Source organism: Urocampus carinirostris, chromosome 6 (genome assembly GCF_059441175.1).
Source record: "Urocampus carinirostris isolate Australia breed hairy pipefish chromosome 6, RoL_Ucar_1.0, whole genome shotgun sequence".
NCBI classification, from domain to species: Eukaryota; Metazoa; Chordata; class Actinopteri; order Syngnathiformes; family Syngnathidae; genus Urocampus; species Urocampus carinirostris.
In genome coordinates, this window is record NC_142354.1 from 981,669 (window position 1) to 1,001,473 (window position 19,805).

A 19,805-nucleotide genomic window follows, 5' to 3' on the forward strand; every position below is an offset into this window, starting at 1 on the left:
AAAAAAAACGCAAAATTTTAGCCGTGATTCAGCCGCAAATGTCTGTGTGACCGGCCCCTTAGTCATAACAATAAGTTGGACCTTCAGCCTCGTTGTTGATTTCACTCACGACGCGACCACTTCAGTCTCTTCCCTGACCATAAAACATTCCACGCAGCAACTGGTGAGGATCAGCACATCTTAACGCTCTTCTGGCTTTCCTCAGAAACAGATTTAATTGATGAAATTCTTTCAATGTAACGAGCGGCTAAAATAGTAGCTGTAGTAGTAGTGGACACATTGACTTGTGTACTCGCCCACCCAACACACATACACACAAAGCCCAACCTGCCCCTGTGATAGCATTTGCTGTGAACTGTCTGCTCCATAACACAATGCACGATACTGAATATCAATGACAATAAAGACAATTTGATTCAAAATCCGCAATGTATCAAAAACGCGAATACTGTAGTAAACCGCGATACAGCAAGGGAGTACTATAATCAGTTATGCAAATGAGTTACCATAAAAGAAGGTAACATTCATTTTTTTAAAGGTCACTGTGGCAACAGTGACTGAGAACAGACTTTTGTCTTATTAGGAGTTCATGATGAAGATTTGGTGCATGTTTCGGAACCTGATGAAGCTAAGTGTATTCCCTCGGGACTGGAATGTGATGAGGCTCCTGACAAGCCAGTAAGGTTGACAAGCAACCATAATTCTGAAAATCTAACAATAATTCTGAGAAAAACTTACATTGTGTTTCACAATACCTTTGTTCTTTTCAGCATCATCCTTAACTCAGTACAGCATCTCGCGCCCTTTCAGGTTAAGAACTTTGTGGGAGCTGACTTTGACTTCAAGGTACCTACCAATAACACTTTTGCGCGGATCAGTAATGCTGTTACCGATTATGATGATGGTTATTTTTTGAGACTAGGTGTGGAGCTCCTACTTCAGTCTGGCAGTTTTATTCATCAACCAGCCCAGTTTGCAGCTAGAAAATATGAGTCCATCAAAAAGGAAGAAGATCTTAGACAAGTAAGCGTGACTTGAAATGGGGACGTAAAAAGTAACTGTGTCGTCTATTTGCATTTGCATTATGGAAGCTTTGTTTTTGCTTATAACAATAAAGTTTTGACTTGCAAGAAAATCAAAAGTCCGTGTGTGCATTCGATAAAATGACAAATACGCTTTCAAGTTTGATTAAGATTATGATTAATACTGGGCATAAATTAAAATGTTTATTCTAATTCTGGTGGTAATCTAGATCAGGGGTGTCAAAAGAACTCTCACAGGGGCCAGACTAGTAGATTAAAGAGAAAGAAAGAAAGACAACAAGAGTGAGAGAGAAAAGGGAAGGGAAAAAGTTAGAAAATAAGAAAGACAGAAAGAGAGAATGGGAAAAAGAAAGAGAGAGAACAAGAGAGAGAGTGAAAAAACAAGTGAGGAAACAAAAGTGGAGAGAAAAAGATAAAGAAAGATACAGAACGAGAGAGAAAGAAAGATAGCGATAGAGAGAGAGAAAGACAGACATAGAGAAAATAATGAAAGCGAGACAGAGATAAAATGAAAGAAAAAGAGACAGACATTAAGAGAGAAAGAGAGACAGTGATGTAGAGAAAGAGAAAGAGAGAGACAGATAAAGAGAAAGAAAGGAATAGATACTGAGAAAATGAGTGAAAGAAACAGAGAAGAGAGCAAAAGTTAAAGAGAAATGAAAAAGAAAAGGAGTGAATGAGAGAGAAGAGATAGATGGATACTTTATTCATCAGAGAGCAAAAAGACTGAGGGAAAGCGAATACAGAAATAGTGAAAAAGACAGACAAAAAAAGAAAGCAGAAGAGAGGGAAATAGAAAAAAAAGAGAGAGAAATAATGAGAGAGAGAGAAAGTAATAAAGCTCCAGTTGCTTTGCGATTGGCACCTGGCTTTGTCAACATCAGGTGGACATATTTCAAACTGCAGCTGTTTTTCCTGTAATGCTTATTAATACCATCTTCCTGAAATGGTTGGAGACAATGACAGCAGTGAAAGTATTATTTTGCTTTTTTTAGTTTTTTTTTTATACTAATCATAAAAAAATATCTCCCAAAAACAAACATGATCCTAACAATTTTTAAAAACGTCCAAGGCTTTAACTTTTATTTAAAGAATTTTCTTTTTTTGAAACTAAATTTTGTTTCCCCTTTTAACATACAAGCAAAAAAGGCAAGTCAAGTCACATTTATTTGTATAGCCCTTAATCACAAAAATGTCTATAAGGACTGCACAAGATTACAAATACACCATCGCCTGATCTTAAACCAACATGCGGGCAAGAAAAAACTTAAAGCCTCAGCGTGAGGAAAAAAGAAACCTTGAGAAGGGGCCTCATTGGTGGTAATCCCTCTTCTTGGATGACCAGGGTGGAATAGATTTAGCATTGGGTCACAGTAATGAAATGAAATGCATTTATTTAGCGCTTTTCAAGTCAATGACTTCCCAAAGCGCTTTACAATGTGCTCCACATTTCCCAATAGCGGCCTTGCAGCCATGTAAGGCGCTAATCTGCTTATTGGGGGTATTAGGGGTTCAGTGTCTTACCCTAGGACACTTCGACATGTAACACGGACGAGCCGGGATTCGAACTGGGATCCCTTGATCCCAAGACGAGTGCTCTACCTCCTGAGCTACTGCCGCCCCCCAAAAATGAAATGATCTGCATTTATATAGCGCTTTTGAAGTCAAGACTTCCAAAAGCGCTTTACAGTGTGCTTCACATTTCCCAATAGCGGCCGTGCAGCCATGTAAGGCGCTAGCCTGCTTATTGGGGGCATTAGGGGTACCTAAGGACACTTCGACATGTAACACGGAGGAGCCGGGATTCGAAGTGCAATCTCTTGATCCCAAGACGAGCGCTCTACCTCCTAAACCACTGCCGACCCCACAAACATAGTAAACATCAATAAAAGAGAACAAGTCACATTTCAAGTCAAGTCAAGTCACATTTATTTATATAGTCCTTAATCACAAAAATGTCTCAAAGGACTGCACAGGATTACAATTACAAAATTAAACACTAGGTAACATGTTGAGATTTGTCCGGAAAGTGCACAACAGCAACGACGCAGCTTCCCATCTCTGCTGGTTGGTAAAAGAAAAAAAGGGGGGAAAAAATACAATAAAATAAATGAATAAATAAAACAAGACGACATTGCAGTGCAGGGTAGTATCTTCCCTGCTCGAATCATTATTTTAGACTATGAAGACTAGTCTATTAGTGGTGTCCTTATTTTTCCTGTGATCCATCCATGTTCCTCAATTGTCCATAAATTGGGTCTCCTGTATTCTTATTCCAAAATCTGAGTCGTTCCATTAGAAATAATTCATCCACAGTGCACACCCACTGCTCCACGGTAAGGGGGCTTTTGTTTGTACCATAATCTTGATTAATACCTTTTTGCTAGCCATTAGAGGAATTTTTACAAGGTATTCTTCCTTTTTTCTATAATATTTCTTCTGTTAGGTTCCCCAAATAGAGCATCTTGAATGTTTTGGGTATCCCGTATCTGACAATTTTCTTTAAAACAAACCATAATTTGTCCCAGTAATCTTGTATTTTTGGACACAGCCAATATATATGCGGTTGATGTCTTCCTTTGCACATGCTCTCCAGCATGGCTGTTGGACCTCCAGAAAACTTCTTTAATTTTGGGGGTAATAAAAACTATGACCGAGTTGAATTATCTCAGAATTTGTTTTACAGATATAATAGATTTATTTTCATTTTTACTAGTCAACCTGCTATGAACACTGTAATAGTATGCAGGATCTTCACGGTGTTAGTTAAAATAAGTTCCTAGTTGCTAATAACGGGGCAGGGAAGTGTGACATTTGGATCTCACTGAATAGTAAGCATTTCATAAAATTCTTCTGTAAAAGCTTGTTTTATATTTAAATGTGTGGATTTGTCCCCGCTTCTCCTTCCTAAAAATGTTGACGTCACGCAGCTTTATTTTTTTTTTAATTTGTTTGCGTTTTTAAGGATTGATATGTTTAAAGTTTAGTAAACACTCAAAATAAGGAAAGGATTTTGAACTTGCAAGGAGCCAAGTCAAGTCATGTTTATTTGTACTGTATAGCTTTTAAAGACAAGAAATCTCAAAGGGCTGTAAAAACTAGGGCAAGGAAGGACTCTAAACCTCAGCATGAGGAAATTAAAAACCTTTAGAAGGGGCAGCACATGAGGGAATCCTCCTTCCAGGATGACCAGGCTGCAATGGATTTTGCAACAGACAATATGCAGACATCTTCAGCATGAAACAGTAGTCATTCATAAGCTATAGAATATAATTGTGTTTTGAGCGTAGATTTAGAAGAATATCTGCTTTGTTGGAAGCTCCTTGTGATAATCCATTGGTTACATTCCAAAACACTCTTTTAAAAATGAACAGACTTGTGAAATTATTCTCAATGTGGTAGTCAGCCTCTGACCTTTTGATTTACACCACTCTTGGCCAATAGCAGGTTTTTTTCACGGTCCACAGCCTGCATTAGCCTATACGGGCCTGTTAAATAAAACGGAGATCACTTTCTGTAGTTCTGAATAACCTCAGCCAGAAGTAACCGTTTCGAATTTTGATTGACACATTGGTTAGCAAATAAGATTCCCAACATAATTGTATACAAATTTACTGGCTGTAATTAGATCAAAGCTGGAAAATGAACATGCGTAATGCAACCTGGAATCCAATTTTACGCATGATCATCACGTGCAAGTTGGCACAATCATTGATTGACTTCTGGAAAGAGAAGTCAAACATTTACAACTCTTTCAAAATGTTGTTGCAGACTTTTTATAGCTGTAAACTTGTCGTCTCCAAATGGCAACTTTTGAAAATGCTTTGACATACCCTCAGAAAAATGTGTAAAATACGAAGCTTAGCTCTTCGTATTTTAATCAAATTTGAGAAGGTAGCAAGTAAGGCATCAAGCAGTGCATCACCTGTTTTCCAGCTAAGATGCCCATGCTACATTCATCTGCAGGCATATGATTGCATGTTAGTAGCACCTGCATTAATTATTTCAGTTAGGAACAAAACTTCAGAGTTTTACCTTTCAAAAAGGACAAAAACTGTCTATATTTTCCAAACTGTTCAAAAATGGCATCCAATTTACTTTCAGTATGTCTTGGATTGGGATTTTAGGTCAATTTAACAGGAACGTTAAGGGGTTAATTAATGTGGTGACGTGTATGTGCAGGTATGGAGACATGAGGGTGACGATGACATATGGACTCTCCAGCATGTGGCAGAACCTTTGTAAGAAGCCGGTGCTCCACTATCAATTTCTATTTTTTTTTAAAGTATCTTTTGTTATGTAATACTAACAGTTTTGGGAATGTATTTATTTATTTGCACAATAGCTAGTTGGTTGGTCTGATCCCGTTCAGCTGACATCAGTTTCAAAATAATTTGAATTAGAATTGTCTTTATTGTAATAGATAAAATGTGTGTGTGTGTTCTGCAGGTGAAAACAAAATCCATTTCATTCCCGGCATGATTGGTCCGTTCTTGGGCTTAACATTGGTGTCTCAGGCCAAAGTCCGTAATATCATGATCCCCATCTTCCATGGTATGATGGACTTGGAACAACGCAAAAACGGAAATTTCAAACAGGTTTGTTTCCACCCGGCAACACCCCATGATAAGCTTCCTCAGCAGCAATGTGCTAGCTAGCATGCGTCCCAGTCAATGTTTGCTGTGCACTTCCACCTTTCTGAGCGTACACACAAAGTCTGTCAGCATAACTTGGAACAACAATGAGCAACGTCAATCCCAACTGTGGCAACCAAATCATGAGTAAACATAACGAAAAACCCGAGATCAAATCAATTTACATTTTGCACAATTTCCGGGAATGCAAAATTATGTTGCACATTTTAATGAATTGACAAATGAACTATTGGAAAGATTTGCAAAGCCCAGAAACGTCAGTTGTTTTTAAAACTTTTACATGAGATTTCTATTTTCTAAAAAGTATCTTTTGTTAAGTAATACTCAAAGTTTTGGGGATATATTTATTTAGTTGGACAATGGTTGGATCCCTTAACCACTAGGGTTGTAAACACAATTCCCTATGGTTTATCTTGGGCCAAAACAGCCTGGTGGTGCCCATCTTTCTCCAACCCAACATGTTTCATGTTTCCACACGTTTTTGTTTTTTTTAAATTTGCCTTAACTGGCGATAAATGTTTATATGTGTATGTATATATGTCGCGGGGGTGCCGGAGCCCATCCCACCCAACTTCGGGCAGTGGGCAGGGGACACCCTGAACTGGTTTCCAGTGAGTTGGAGGGCACACAGAGACAGACAACTTACTAGCTCATTCGCACCTATGGACAATTTGGTCCAGCCAATTAACCTGACACGCATGTTTTTGGAATACGGGAGGAAACCGGAGTGCCCGGAGGATGAATAAAATTAAGACTCACAACACGTGGTAAGCATTCTCTCCTGGCTTTGATCTCTTTGATCTCCGGCAAAACTAACATAAAAAGTGACAGAAACAAAATGAAAGTAAATCCAAACAGCTTGCCAAAATCATTTTTACCATTCCATGTATTCCGTTACTCCCCAAGCATGCACAAAATTTTGTAATTTTATTCATATTTAGTTTCTTTTGTCTTTTATTAGCATGTTTGGTATTGGAGTAATCCAAAAGTAATTGGTATTGGAGTAATCCAAAAGTAATTGAAAGTAATCCAGTTAAAGTAACCCTACCCAAACCCTGTGTATATATATATATATATATATATATATATATATATATATATATATATATATATATATATATATATATATATATCCCCTTTTTCTTTCTTTTTTTTCATTTTGTTTTTTTCCCAGCTTTTTGCTTCTTTTTTCTTGCTTTTTACTTCTTTTGTTCTCGATTTAATTTTTGCCTTTTTTTTTTTCTTGTTTCTTTTTTCAACCATTTTACTTGCTTTCTTGTTTTTTCTTGTTTTGTTTTGTTTTCTCACTTTTCCCTTTTTTCCACCCTTGGTTTGTTTTTGTTTTTGTTAGCTTTTGAGTACTTTTTTATTAGGGTATGCTTTTTCTTTACTTTTTTTGGTTTATCCCCCCTCCTTTTTTAAAGTCATTCGGGGATAATGTTACATAACAATTGTTAATGTATGGATTAAAACAACAAAAACAATCCGGAGAGCCAATTGGGAGCTGAAAGTGCCGACTGTTTTCAGTGAGCTGAGCCGAAGGGGACGCTTCTTTAAAAAGAGCTGTAATTTCCATCAGTAATACATTAATGAGGCAGGACATTTCCGATAAATCGTGATTTGACTATATGTGTTTTTTGTTTCGTCCCACTGATTTATAATCGTGTAAACTTTTCCAAATAGCGTAAATTCCGGACTATAGAGTGCACCTGATTATAAGCCGCACCCACCACATTTTAAGAGGAAAACCGATCTTGTACTTACCGTATTTTCCGCACTATAAGGCGCACCTAAAATCTGTTTGTTTGTTTTTTAAAGCTGACTATGCGCTTTATAATCCGGTGCGCCTTATATATGGATCAATATTGAGCCGCGACAGGTCTCGCAACTTACGGTAAGCAGCCACCGACACCATTTTTCACGTAGAAGCAGAAGTGCGCTGTGCATACTGGGAAATATTAAGCAACGATTCTCTTTTATTTGTGCGTTTGTATAAAGACCCTGAAATGGCTCCAATTAAGAGACACGCTTACAACGCAGAGTTTAAACTCAAGGCAATCAGTCACACCGGCATAGTCATCAAAGCTAAGGGATGGATTGATGAAGAAAAGATGAGTGAATGGTTCAGAGAAATTTATGTGAAGAGACTGGGTGGCTTTTTTCACACAGCTTCGTCCCTATTGATCTACGACTCCATGCGCTCACATATCACCGATAATGCCAAAAAACAAGTGAAGCACACTAATTCAGTGCTTGCCTTTATTCCGGGTGGATTGACAAAAGAACTCCAGCCGCTAGATGTTGGTGTCAACAGAGCATTCAAAGCCAGACTGCGTACTGCGTGGGAGCAGTGGATGACAGAAGGCGAACACACGTTCACCAAGACGGGGAGACAGCGCCGGACGACATACGCCACCATCTGTCAGTGGCTCGTAAATGCCTGGGCTGATATATCAGTCTCAACTGTGGTCCGAGCTTTCGGGAAGACTGAAGAAAACTGCCAGACAACAACAGCGACACTGACTCGATAAATGACGACCTTGATGAGACGGAGGCCCATCCACTGAGATGGTCAATTCGAACCCTGCAGAAGAAGAATTCGAGGGATTCATAAATGAGGAGCTGATAGAGTGAGCTTTATGTTTTTCTTGTGTGTGTTTACGTTTTACATTTTACAGTTATTATGTTATTGCTTTATTGTTATTGTTTTGCACTTGTTATTGTAAATGCACACAGTTTTTGAGTGTCACTATATTGCGATTGCAGTAACGTTTAATTTACCATAACAGTATCAGACGTTTTTTTTGCGTGTTGACGAAATGGAGGAAAACTTAAATGTGATGCCTTGCTGTTGTTCAAAGATGTTAAAGATGTGTCACGAAAATGCTTTACCTCAGAGAAAATAATAAAACAGCTGTTTATTCATTTTGGGAGTGAATGGAGTTGTGGAAAGCTTGTTTGTTATCTATTAATAAAGTTTGACTGACCTATCTGACTGTTTTGTTGACATTCCCTTTAGCGCGGCACCATCTAATGGTTGCATAACGTAACTACAGCCTCTACTGTAGCGCCTTATAATACGGTGCGCCTTAGGTATGGAAAAACTTTTAAAATATATCATTCATTGAAGGTGCGCCTTATAACACGGTGCGCCTTATAGTGCGGAAAATACGGTACACAAGACGCACCTGTATATAAGCCGCATGCGCCCACATTAAAAAATTATAACACAAACACAAAACTAACCCAGACCTGACTTTAAGTCCCATGATTGTAACTGAATATCCTACATTGAAGTACACAGTCCAAAAATCAAAATGAACGGAAAATGAGAGAAGTAGAATAGAATAGAATTTACTTTTATTGTCATTCTTTGTAACAATGCACACAGAACGAAATGTCGATACACCTGACCCGTACAGTTAAACTGTAGCGAGCCGATGCAGCCGCAGCCCAACAGGGCGCAGCCATTTTAGTCATTAGGTGACCAAACCCCCCAATTCCAACCCTTAATGCTGAGCGCCAAGCAGGGAGGCAATGAGTACCAATGTTGTAAGTCTTAGGTATGACTCGGCCGAGGCTTGAACCAGTGAACTCCCAGTCTTAGAGCGGGCGCCCTACCATCTAGGCTACCGAGCGGTACTTAAGGTTTGATGCAGACCGGCAGAGTGCGGGTCCCGTTGAAAGTAATCCAAAGAAAAAAGTGTATATTTCCAAAGGTACGGGTGGGAAAAATATATATCCACTATTGTCCGCCGTGTCCACTAACACTCACCTTTACCGGTCCCCACTTCCAGTCAGCCCGTGTTCGTTACGCCCCTTCTTTTTAATTCGCCCGTCCAAAACATATCAGAATAAGTGTCCAAAATAAATACAAATAAATACATTACAAAAATATACAGTTGGAAATACATATTATACATGGTTACACATATTTGCAAAGAAAGACGGTACACAGAGAGAGTTTTCAAAGCTTTAATAATAATGATACAACTTTCATCCGGGCAGTTAATGGTAGCAACACGCTAGCAACACGCTCGCAACACAGTGAACGGGTCTGTTAAAAAAACATACCGTACTTGTAAAAATCACGGTAAACCGTCCTCGTCTTCCTCCTTAGAACTGAAAGCATCAAAGTCGTCTTCCTCAGTGTCAGAAAGAAACTTTTGTCATACAAACGTCGTTCCACGCTCACTGTCGCTGGAACCTTCATCCACTCCTGATTCTGTGCCCTCCTCTCCGTCACGCAGCAGACCGGCTTTTCGGAACCCGTTGGTGAGGGTGGATTTTTTGATGCTGCCCCACGCTGTCAGGATCCACTGGCAGACTAGCGAAAAAGTTGCTTTTCGCATGCGGCCAGTTTTAGTGAAGTTGCAGTCTTCCTCGGCGCATATATTCCACCGGTCTAAATCTTACCTTTTGTACTTGAGCGCCGCTGGTGGCCGTTAGAAAAATTACTGAATAAGCCGCAGGGTTGAAAGTTTGGGGAAAAAGTAGCGGCTTATAGTCCGGAATTTACGGTAATAACAATTTATAAGGTTTCTCCCCCCCGTTTTTGCCTTTTATTACTGTTACACACTCGATAAATGTAAAGCGCTTTTCAAATTCAATGAAGACCTCCCAAATCGCTTTACAATGTGCTTCACACTTACCCATTCACACCCATTCACACACACTCACACACCGATAGCAGCGTCAGCTATGCAAGGCAACCACCTGCTTATCGGGCACATTAGGGATTCAGTGTCTTGCCCAGCACAGAAAGTCTTGCCCATCACAGAAAGTCAAGGGCAAGGTGGCCAAAAGGCTTCTGCTCTCATCTGGTGAAATGTTGTTTTTTTAAAAATTGTGTACAGAATTTTTTTTTTGCTGCGGTCAACATTACTGGCGAGCCACATGTTAGCAATTTTATGACAGTAAAAATTCCAAGACCTGCTGTACCTTTGGACATACCTGTTCTACTGTATGTGACCATTTTGTTTTGTAACACGTTTTGGGGTTTTGCTGCTGTTGTGCAGGTGGAGGCTGAGCTGATAGACAAGCTGGACAGTTTGCTTTCGGAAGGCAAAGGCGATGATAACTTCAGAGAACTCTTCAGTTTGCTGTAGGGCAATTTTTTTTTGCCATTATGAGTCTTTCGTGTGTCTTTAACCACCTTTTTTTCATTTCTCTTTTTGTGCAACGCCACTGCGGTTGTGCCTTTGTTTTGTTCCAATGGGATTAGAACACAGCTTTTTGGGCCATACCCGAGGTAGGCATAATCAATCACTTCTACTACATTCACTAAAATACAGCAATAAGCATTAAAGTTTCAGTTTCATTTTTGGATCGTATGTTGAGAGGTTTGGATTGCAGAGTGTTTGTACTGCATATGAATAATGTAAAAAAAGAAGCCGTTTTGTTGCTGTTTTTTTATGTCTTGAAGTCTTTTGGAGAAGATAGAGCAGGAGACATGGAGAGAGTCCGGCAAGTCTTTAATTACATCGGTTTTTCGACTCGTGGAAAACATCCTGGACTTCAGGTGGTACACATTTTTAACCTTTTATTCGTCAGGATTTCAGTTATTGGTCATGCGCAAGAACTAAACTAGCAATTCATGATGAGAATTGTCCATCTTGTCAGCAGGGAGGTCATGAGGGAACATGAGACAGAGAACAAGAAGATGGGCTGCACTGTCCACTTCCTAGTAAGAAGCTTTACTTGGTTATTAGTAAACAGAAGGTGCAAAATGAGTGGACACAAAATGGTGGCGTACAGTATGTGACAAAAGTGAGTACACCCTATACATGTCAAAAGAGATTTCATCATAATGTTGAACTGAACAACACTGAAGAAACATCTTGTTGACAGGTTGTCTGTGTAAAGCTTATATAGAGGTTTACATTGTTTTTTTCCCCTCAAAAAACTCAAAATGTAGCCACTAGTACCTAAACTCCTGATAACAAAACTGAGTACACCCTAAAATAAAAGTTCCGGATGTTTAATATTTTGTGTGGTCAACAATGTTCCCTCTAATTTTCCACGGGTCTAGACGTTCACACAAAGTCGATGGGCAACGCTTGATACAACAGTGAGCACCAGCAACCCCAAGTGTGGCAACTAAATCATTATCAAACATGTCCAAAACTTGACATCACGTTACATTTTGCTGAGTTTCCGGCAATGCAAAATTATTTTTCACTTTTGAATGAATTGACTAATGTACGATTGCAAAGGTTGCAGGGCCTACAAACGTCATTTGTTTTTACAATTCTTTCACAAGATTTCCATTTCTTTTATTCCTGGTATCTTGTCGCATAATACTAACATTTTGAGGGGCTTATTTAGTCGGTTGCACGATACAGAACTGTATTTATTCCTAATGTTTAATACTTTGTGTGGTCAACAATGTTCCCTCTAATTTTCCACGGGTCTGAGCATTCACACAACTTTTTTTTCTCCCTTTTTTTAATTCCTTTTCAAAAAATTCTCATTGTGTTTATTTTTTCCTAGCTGTTACTTTTTTCTTGCTTTTTTGTTCTCTATTACCATTTTTCCCTTTATTTGCTTCTTTCTTTTCTTCTGGCTTTTTTTCTGAATTTTTCCTGCTCTTTTTTTCTCTTTTTCTCTCCTTTTGTTTTGTTTTTTTTTCTCAGTTTTTCACTACTTTTTCATTATGGTATTTTTTTCTTTTTTGTTCTATTTCCCCCACCCCTTCCTTTAAGTCATTTTGTGCACAATTTTACCTAATATTTGGTCGTGTAGGGATTAAAAAAGCAAAAACAACCCGAAGAGCCGTTTGGGACCAGAAAGAGCCGGTTCTTTTTAGTGAGCCGAGCCGAAGAATTCGGTTCTCGAAAAACTCTACTGACTTTACTCAACTTCGTTCTACTTCGACATGGACTTCAAAATACCACATTTAGTACACAGCGTCAGGGGAACCCGTGTATTTTTACTTTAACTTTGACTTAATTCGCTTTTTAATTAGCAATTTCGAGCCCTCATTTTTGTGAGCTGGCTAGATTTTCTTGTGCGCGGAAAAGCCCTGGGTAGTGCGCAAATGCGCACAGACGCAGCTTAGAGGGAACATTGGTGGTCAATATGATTTTGCAGAACCATCTTAATCCTTCTGGCCATGAATTCCAGCAGAGCCTCACAAATTGCCACTGGAATGCTATTCTACTCTTCCATGACAACATGTCAGAGCTGGGGGATATTTGAGGTATTGGGCTTCTCCACCTTCCGCTTGAGGGTGGCCCAAAGTTGTTCTATTGGGTTAAGATCTGGAGACATGCTTGGCCAGTCCATCTCGTTTACTCTTTGCCCCTTTAAAAAAATATTGGTCATCTTAGAAGTGTACAGTATTTGTGGTCATTGTCAGACTGGAACATTGCCCTGCAACCCTGTCTCTGAAGGGAAGGGACCATTCCTTGCTTTAGTATTCCACAGTACATGTTTGAATTGATGTTTTTTCAATGAAATAAGACTCCCCAATTCGAGTTGCACTCATGCTGCTCCAAACCATGACATTCCCAACACCACGGTTTAGGCACGACACAAACATATTTGTACTCCTCAACTGGTTGCCGCCACACATGCTTATGAGCCAAATATATTAATATTTGTCTGATCAGACCAAAGTATATTTTTCCAGTAGGCCATGGCCTTTGTTGACAGACTTCTTTTCATTGTATCAAAGCAATGTTTTTTTCAGTGATGTTCTATTATACATAATGAAATCTCTGCAGAAATGTGAGGGGTGTACTCACTTTTGTGACATACTGTAGTCACGTGTTAACACAATGTCATTGCTCAGAACTTCTACAAATCTGACATCAACAAGGAAGAGATGTATATCCGCTACATCCACAAACTTTGCGACATGCATCTGCAGGCACACAACTATACTGGTAAGACACACATACACACACCTATCTACCTATTTGAAGAGCCATTTGGTGAGCACAAGCATGGATATTTGTCATGTTAGGCCATAGGCATTATTCTTGGACTCGGAGCTCTTTTATTCCAGATTTTTAAAACATAACTAAAGTTTGTTTTCATCATCTGAGGAATATAGCCAGATATAGCCACTCTTATATTCTCTCATTTTGATTATTGTAAGGCCCTGCTTTCCGGTCTTACCAAAAAGTACATTGCCAGCTTGCACCTACTACAAAATTCTGCAGCACGCTTGCTTACGGGGATCGAGGAGTCACGTTACACCAGATTTAAAATCCCTGCATTGGCTTTCAGGGTCGGTGCTTTTACTAGTTTTTTAATGTCCTGACAATACCATACTGGTAGAGTGTGGTTCAATGGATAAAAATCCTGAGGCCGCATGCTGCTATTCCTACCAGTGTGAATGGTCCTCTCTCAGGTAACTTTCCTTGCATGGTGAGACTGTGCCTTTCCATAATTATATTTTCTTTCTATAATTATTTATTTTGTTTTTATTTCATCCCAACCAACCATTGTGTATGTCTGTGTAATTGGTGATTTAGGTTGTTGGGTGGAGATAAGGGGGATTTTATTTTCGTATTTTACACTGAATGTTTTTATACAGTACTTTGAATGGCAATTTATTGACTGAAAAGTGCTTTACAAATAAATTTAATTTGATTTGTTTAGAGGCTGCTTTCACACTTTTGCTTTACTGGGAGCTGCTGCACTGGGATGAGCGACCATTGAAAGAGATTCTGCATTATTCTGCTCAATCTGAGTGGCAGCGCAAGGAAGCCGTCTGCCGCAAGATCATTCACTATTTCAACAAAGGGAAGGTAAAGCTTCTTGGCAAATCCACGCCGGAGCTACTCTAAAACGTTTATAAACTTATGAGTGCTGAATGTGTGTGAAATATGTTTGTGCTTACAGTGTTGGGAGTTTGGAATTCCTTTGTGCAGGGAACTGGCCTTCCAGTATGAATCCTTGTTTGACTACCAGAGTCTCAGCTGGATTCGGGTAAGACTAAAAAAGACATAAGATGTCCCTTAAAGGTGATATTTGGAACTTAAAAAATATGATACTTATGGTCTCCATCTTCTGTCTGAAAATATCATTGCTGATCCTTTTGTCGCGCATGCAAGTATGTGAAATTCATAGATGTGCTCAAATAAACTCCTCCTTTTTCATATTTTAGGGGTTTGGGTTAGCATTTGGACATTATTTGAAACAGTGTTTTTGTTACTAAACATGCGTGTGATATAACTCTGTCCCCCTAGCCAATTCACTCTTCCTTAAGCGTAATACGCCTTGTGGCCAGAACGCCACTGATAAAAGTAAGATAAAAGCAGATAGGTGGATGAAAAAAAAAACTCTTTTAAGACATACATTATAAGAGTTAATTGTAAACTTTTTAGACACCTCAAACTACACACCCCACCTTTAAGCCCTTATCTAACTGAGCTGCCACCATTGACATGGCCAAAAGGTTTGGGAGGGTTGCTTTAAAAATGTAATTGGATACCGTTATTAGTTACCTGTTATAAATGTAATCAGTAATGTAATCTGAGTACCATAACATTGCATATAATGTAACTTGATTACTTTTAAATACTTTTAGTTAACTCCAACACCAAATACGTTAATAAAAGAAAAAATAAGAATAATATAATTAAATTACAAAGTTGTGTTTTCGATAAATGAACAATTAAACCTTGAAAAGGGACTCAGCTAAAGTGATCACCAACTGTGCGAAGGGAATGTTACTAATAAAGGGGTGACTTTAATACTGTACAAAATGGCAAAGTGGACAGGTACCCATCAGTACATGGACCAAGTACAAAGAGGTCACGGGTTTTAAATAACATAACTAACAAATTGGCACTGATAGATCCTTGGAGAGATAAGAACCCCAAACTAATGACTATACTTTCTATTCAAACCCTCATGGCAGCTATTCAATGAATGATTTCATAGAAAATATTACTATAAGTGACCATACTCCAATTACTTTAAAATTAATTTTGGACAATGAACCACATTTTAGGTATTAGAGGATGAATCTGTCTCTCCTCTCAGATAAAAATGTAGAACAGGAAATAAAGCAATGTATAAAGAAATATTTTCAAATCAATAACAATGGAGAGGTTTCTCCATCAATATTATGGGAGGGAGGGAAAGCTGTAATAAGGGGGAAAATAATTGAAATATCTTCTCGACTGAAACAAGCCCGTTTAAGTAATCAAAAAGAATTGGAGGATAAGATTAAGGAACTAGAATCAGAACATAAAAGAACGCCAAATCAATCCAGATTACAGGTATTAAAAACAACAAGAGGCAAATTAGATGAACTTTTAACAAACAAGGCAGAAGGGGCTTTGCGTTTTATGAGTGACAGATATTATGAAATGGGCAATAGAGACAGTCCGTTACTAGCCTTCCAACTTAGAAAAGCCCAAACCGATAGAATTATTTCACGGATAAAACATCCTATTTCTAAACAATATTTAGCAAAACCCAAAGGTTTTGCAGAAACGTTTGCAGAATATTATAAAGATTTATACAATGATTCAGAAAATGATTCGGATAACTGCACGGTACAAAACTTTTGGGAAAAACTACATTTACCAACTCTATCAGGAGGGGATACATTAGAAATTATTCGCCCCATTACACAACAGGAAATACAGGATACAATAAAAACCTTAAAAATAAATAAATCACCAGGAATGGATGGATTCCCAGGGGCGTTCTACAAAAGCTTTAAAGAAGAATTAACCCCAGTTCTACATAATGTATTTAACTATGCGCTAACAAAAGGAGATCCCCCCAAATCATGGTCAGAAGCCATCATAACAGTCCTGCATAAAGAAGGAAAATATCCAATGCTGTGTGAAAGCTATAGACCAGTTAGTTTACTGTGTAACGATTTAAAAATTCTTACAAGCATCATGGCAAAAAGAATGCAGAAATTTATAGCAGGATTAATTAAAGCAGATCAAATAGGATTTTTTCCAGGAAGACAAGTTGCAAACAATATTAGGAGGATATTAAACATATTTTCGAGTACAAAATATAAAGACCAACCCTCGATGTTACTGAGCTTGGATGCCCAAAAAGATTTTGATAGAGTGAACTTGGGCTTTTTACATCAAAGACTTATAGCTTCTGGCTTCCCTCAAAAATGTGTAGATTGGGTGAAAATAATCTATAAAAATCCTAAATCTAGGCTGTGAGTCAATGGTCACTGTTCAGACTTCTTGGAGTTTAAAAGTGGATTCCGACCAGGGGACTGTTTAAGTCCACTCTTGTTTGCAGTAAGCGTAGAACCACTCGCGGAATCAATAAGACAAAATGAGCAAATAAGGGGAATATTGGATGAGGAAGGAGAAGAGCATAAAATATCCCTGTTTGCAGAGGACTTGTTGGTAATGCTGAAAGAGCCCTCTTAATCAATACCACTGCTGTTGGAGAACCTTAAAGTATATGGAGAAGTAGCTGGAAATTTAAATAATGAGAGCAAATCAGTAGCAATGATGATATCAGGAAAATGTCCAACAGAGGTGATAGATAGATTTGATTTCAAATGGACAAATAAATGGTTTAAATATTTTGGGGAGGCTATTACACCACATCCCACATAGCTGTTTGATGCAAATTATGGAAAGTTATTGAAAGAAATAAAGAAGGATTTGCCCTTAAGCCTTATCAGAAGGGTAGAAACAATTAGAATGAACATATTACCAAGACTATTATTTCTGTTTCAGTCTCCTCCTATTCTGATTCCGGCATCCACATTTAAAGTGTTTAATAAATTGATATCAAAATTCCTTTGGCAAAATGAGAAACCTAGAATTAAATACAAAGACATTTTAGCTTCCAAAGAAAAAGGGGGCCTGGACCAACCTAATATTAGATATTATTATTGGGCAGCTCAAATTAAAGCTCTTATTCATTGGATTACTAGAGACAAAGATACAATATGGGTGGACATGTCACATTGTCCAAATGTGCCAGTGGAATAGTTACCATTCATATCAGTAGTCATGTGGAAGAAGTTAAAACTCTAGAATGAATGGATTAAGGGAACTATTAAAAAATGGTCAACAATACAAACATTTTTTAAAATATCAAGGTATGTGAATAGGGCTACAGAAATAGCGAAAAACCCAGATTTTAAACCTTGGGTTATGGATGTAGGATTTGAAAGATGGGCCCAAAAAGGTTTGATTTTAATTACCCAAGTGTTGAAGGACAGGTATTGAAATCTTTTGAACAACTTCAACATGAATTTGACCTACCTAGAAATGATTTCCACAAATATTTGCAACTTTTCGAGAAATTTGGAAGCTTATCACACAATTTTTACTTGATGTTTAAAAACCTCACCTTTTATTTTATTTCTTTTATTAACATTTGTTGTTGTTGTTTTTTTATCTGCTTATTTATGGGAATGTCAATTGTATATATTATTGGGTTCGTGTTGCTGTATGATGGGTGACCCAACCCTCTGTCAAATTGTGTGTGAGAAATTCTATCTATCTATCTTGGTCATTTCCCTCAAGAAGGGTGACCGACAGCAAGACAAACACATACAATAACAAAGAAAATAAAAGGGAAAAAAATAGCAAAAAAAACACACACAAAAATATTTGGACCATGGCCAACCCAATTGCCCAAACACCCAAACAAGTTAGGCACCTCGGCACCTAAGTTGGTCATGCTTCGTCCCTCCAGATGAAACGGGACACCAGAAAGCGGCCATGTCACTCGGGTCAGTGACACAACACACTCTTTTGTTCAACAGCAGGGCCCGACAGCTTTCACTGGTTTACCCCTGCCGCATCATGCGGGTGCCCAGCCCATCCTTAAGAATGCGTCCACAATCCCACTATCCTTTCACAACACAAAAAAAAAACCTTGAGAAGGAATGGGAGGAAACCAAAGACCGATAGTTGCTTGTAGACCTACAAAATAGTGCTTAAATTCTAACTTCGTAGTATCGTTTAGGAAGCAAAAGTATGACTTTCTCCTTAACATGGCAGACAAGATAAGCTCTGTTTTAGCTATCACTGAGAGCACATTTAGAACCAAATATTGTTTTAAACACACCAAGTGTTCCCTTTCTACATTTCCAACAAACTCTGGGATGTCTTGTGTCCAAGTTCAAGTTTTACTTGTTTGAAGTGGGGATGCTGAACCTCAGGAAAATCTTTTTTTTTTCATTGTAGGCCAAGGCAGCAACTAGACTAACAAAGTGTGGTTGTCTTGCATGCTATGGTGTAAGCGGCCATGCAGGTCTGCTAATTTACAACAAATCTTATCATAAAGTAAAATGTTCTCACAAAATAACAATTCAGTGATCATGTAGTGGAATTTGAACAACAATAAACTGCAAAATGCAAAATAAAGACATTCAAATTTACAAAATGTCCCTGAGTGCATCACTAGCGCACAACTGCACTAATAGGAACACACGTTAAGCAGCCTCACAAAACTGTAGGCTTGCGCCAATTCCAGAAAATGAGCGCTACGTTCAAGGAGAAAAAAAAAACACAACTATAAAAGAACAGCTTTTACTGCAACACAGCTCGGTAGCCTAGATGGTAGGGCGCCCGCTCCGAGACTGGGAGGTCGCTGGTTCAAGCCTAGGCTGAGTCATACCTAAGACTTACAACATTGGTACTCATTGCCTCCCTGCTTGGCGCTCGGCATTAAGGGTTGGAATTGGGGAGTTTGGTCACCTAATGACTCCCAACACAGCAGTTGGGTCTAAAAAACCCGATGCCGATCAAACGCGACGCGTCACGTCGAGAGGTTCGCGTGTCAAATGATTTCCTGTATATATCATGTTTATGGTCTATACTGGCTGAATAAATAAATACAAAAAAAAACCATGCACTGGCTGATAAGTAGGCCCCCAGTACAAGTCGTGTGTATGATTGATCTCTTTCTGCCTCTTTAGTGTCAGTAATCGGCACGTTATGTATTTGTGAATATACTTTTAAATAAATTTGTAATCCTACAAAGTAATCTTTATTTTAATTCAATATACTTGTAATTTGATTACCTATTTTTCTGTTACTGTAACGGCACGCAATCACTTTTTTCTGTATCCTAATTATGTAACACCGTTACATGTATTCCGTTACTCCGCTAATAATGCATTTTGTCAGGGTTTGACGGT

The 19,805-nt window shown here is 38.4% G+C and overlaps 1 protein-coding gene across 4 annotated transcripts in view; it reads left to right on the forward strand.

Moving 5' to 3' along the window:
* Positions 1 to 19,805, forward strand: part of LOC148363495 (dedicator of cytokinesis protein 3-like) — a 163,099-nt gene that overhangs the window by 104,004 nt on the left and 39,290 nt on the right. For 2 of the 4 annotated variants that reach the window (XM_088337390.1, XM_088337391.1), the window contains 12 exons: positions 584 to 678; positions 771 to 846; positions 923 to 1,023; positions 5,226 to 5,284; positions 5,493 to 5,641; positions 10,717 to 10,802; positions 10,923 to 10,949; positions 11,124 to 11,219; positions 11,321 to 11,384; positions 13,494 to 13,587; positions 14,309 to 14,457; positions 14,552 to 14,638. In XM_088337390.1, coding sequence (XP_088193516.1) covers positions 584 to 678; positions 771 to 846; positions 923 to 1,023; positions 5,226 to 5,284; positions 5,493 to 5,641; positions 10,717 to 10,802; positions 10,923 to 10,949; positions 11,124 to 11,219; positions 11,321 to 11,384; positions 13,494 to 13,587; positions 14,309 to 14,457; positions 14,552 to 14,638 — 1,083 coding nt within the window. The remainder of the gene's footprint in view (positions 1 to 583; positions 679 to 770; positions 847 to 922; positions 1,024 to 5,225; positions 5,285 to 5,492; positions 5,642 to 10,716; positions 10,803 to 10,922; positions 10,950 to 11,123; positions 11,220 to 11,320; positions 11,385 to 13,493; positions 13,588 to 14,308; positions 14,458 to 14,551; positions 14,639 to 19,805) is intronic. The other 2 variants (XM_088337393.1, XM_088337392.1) reach the window with 2 other exon arrangements.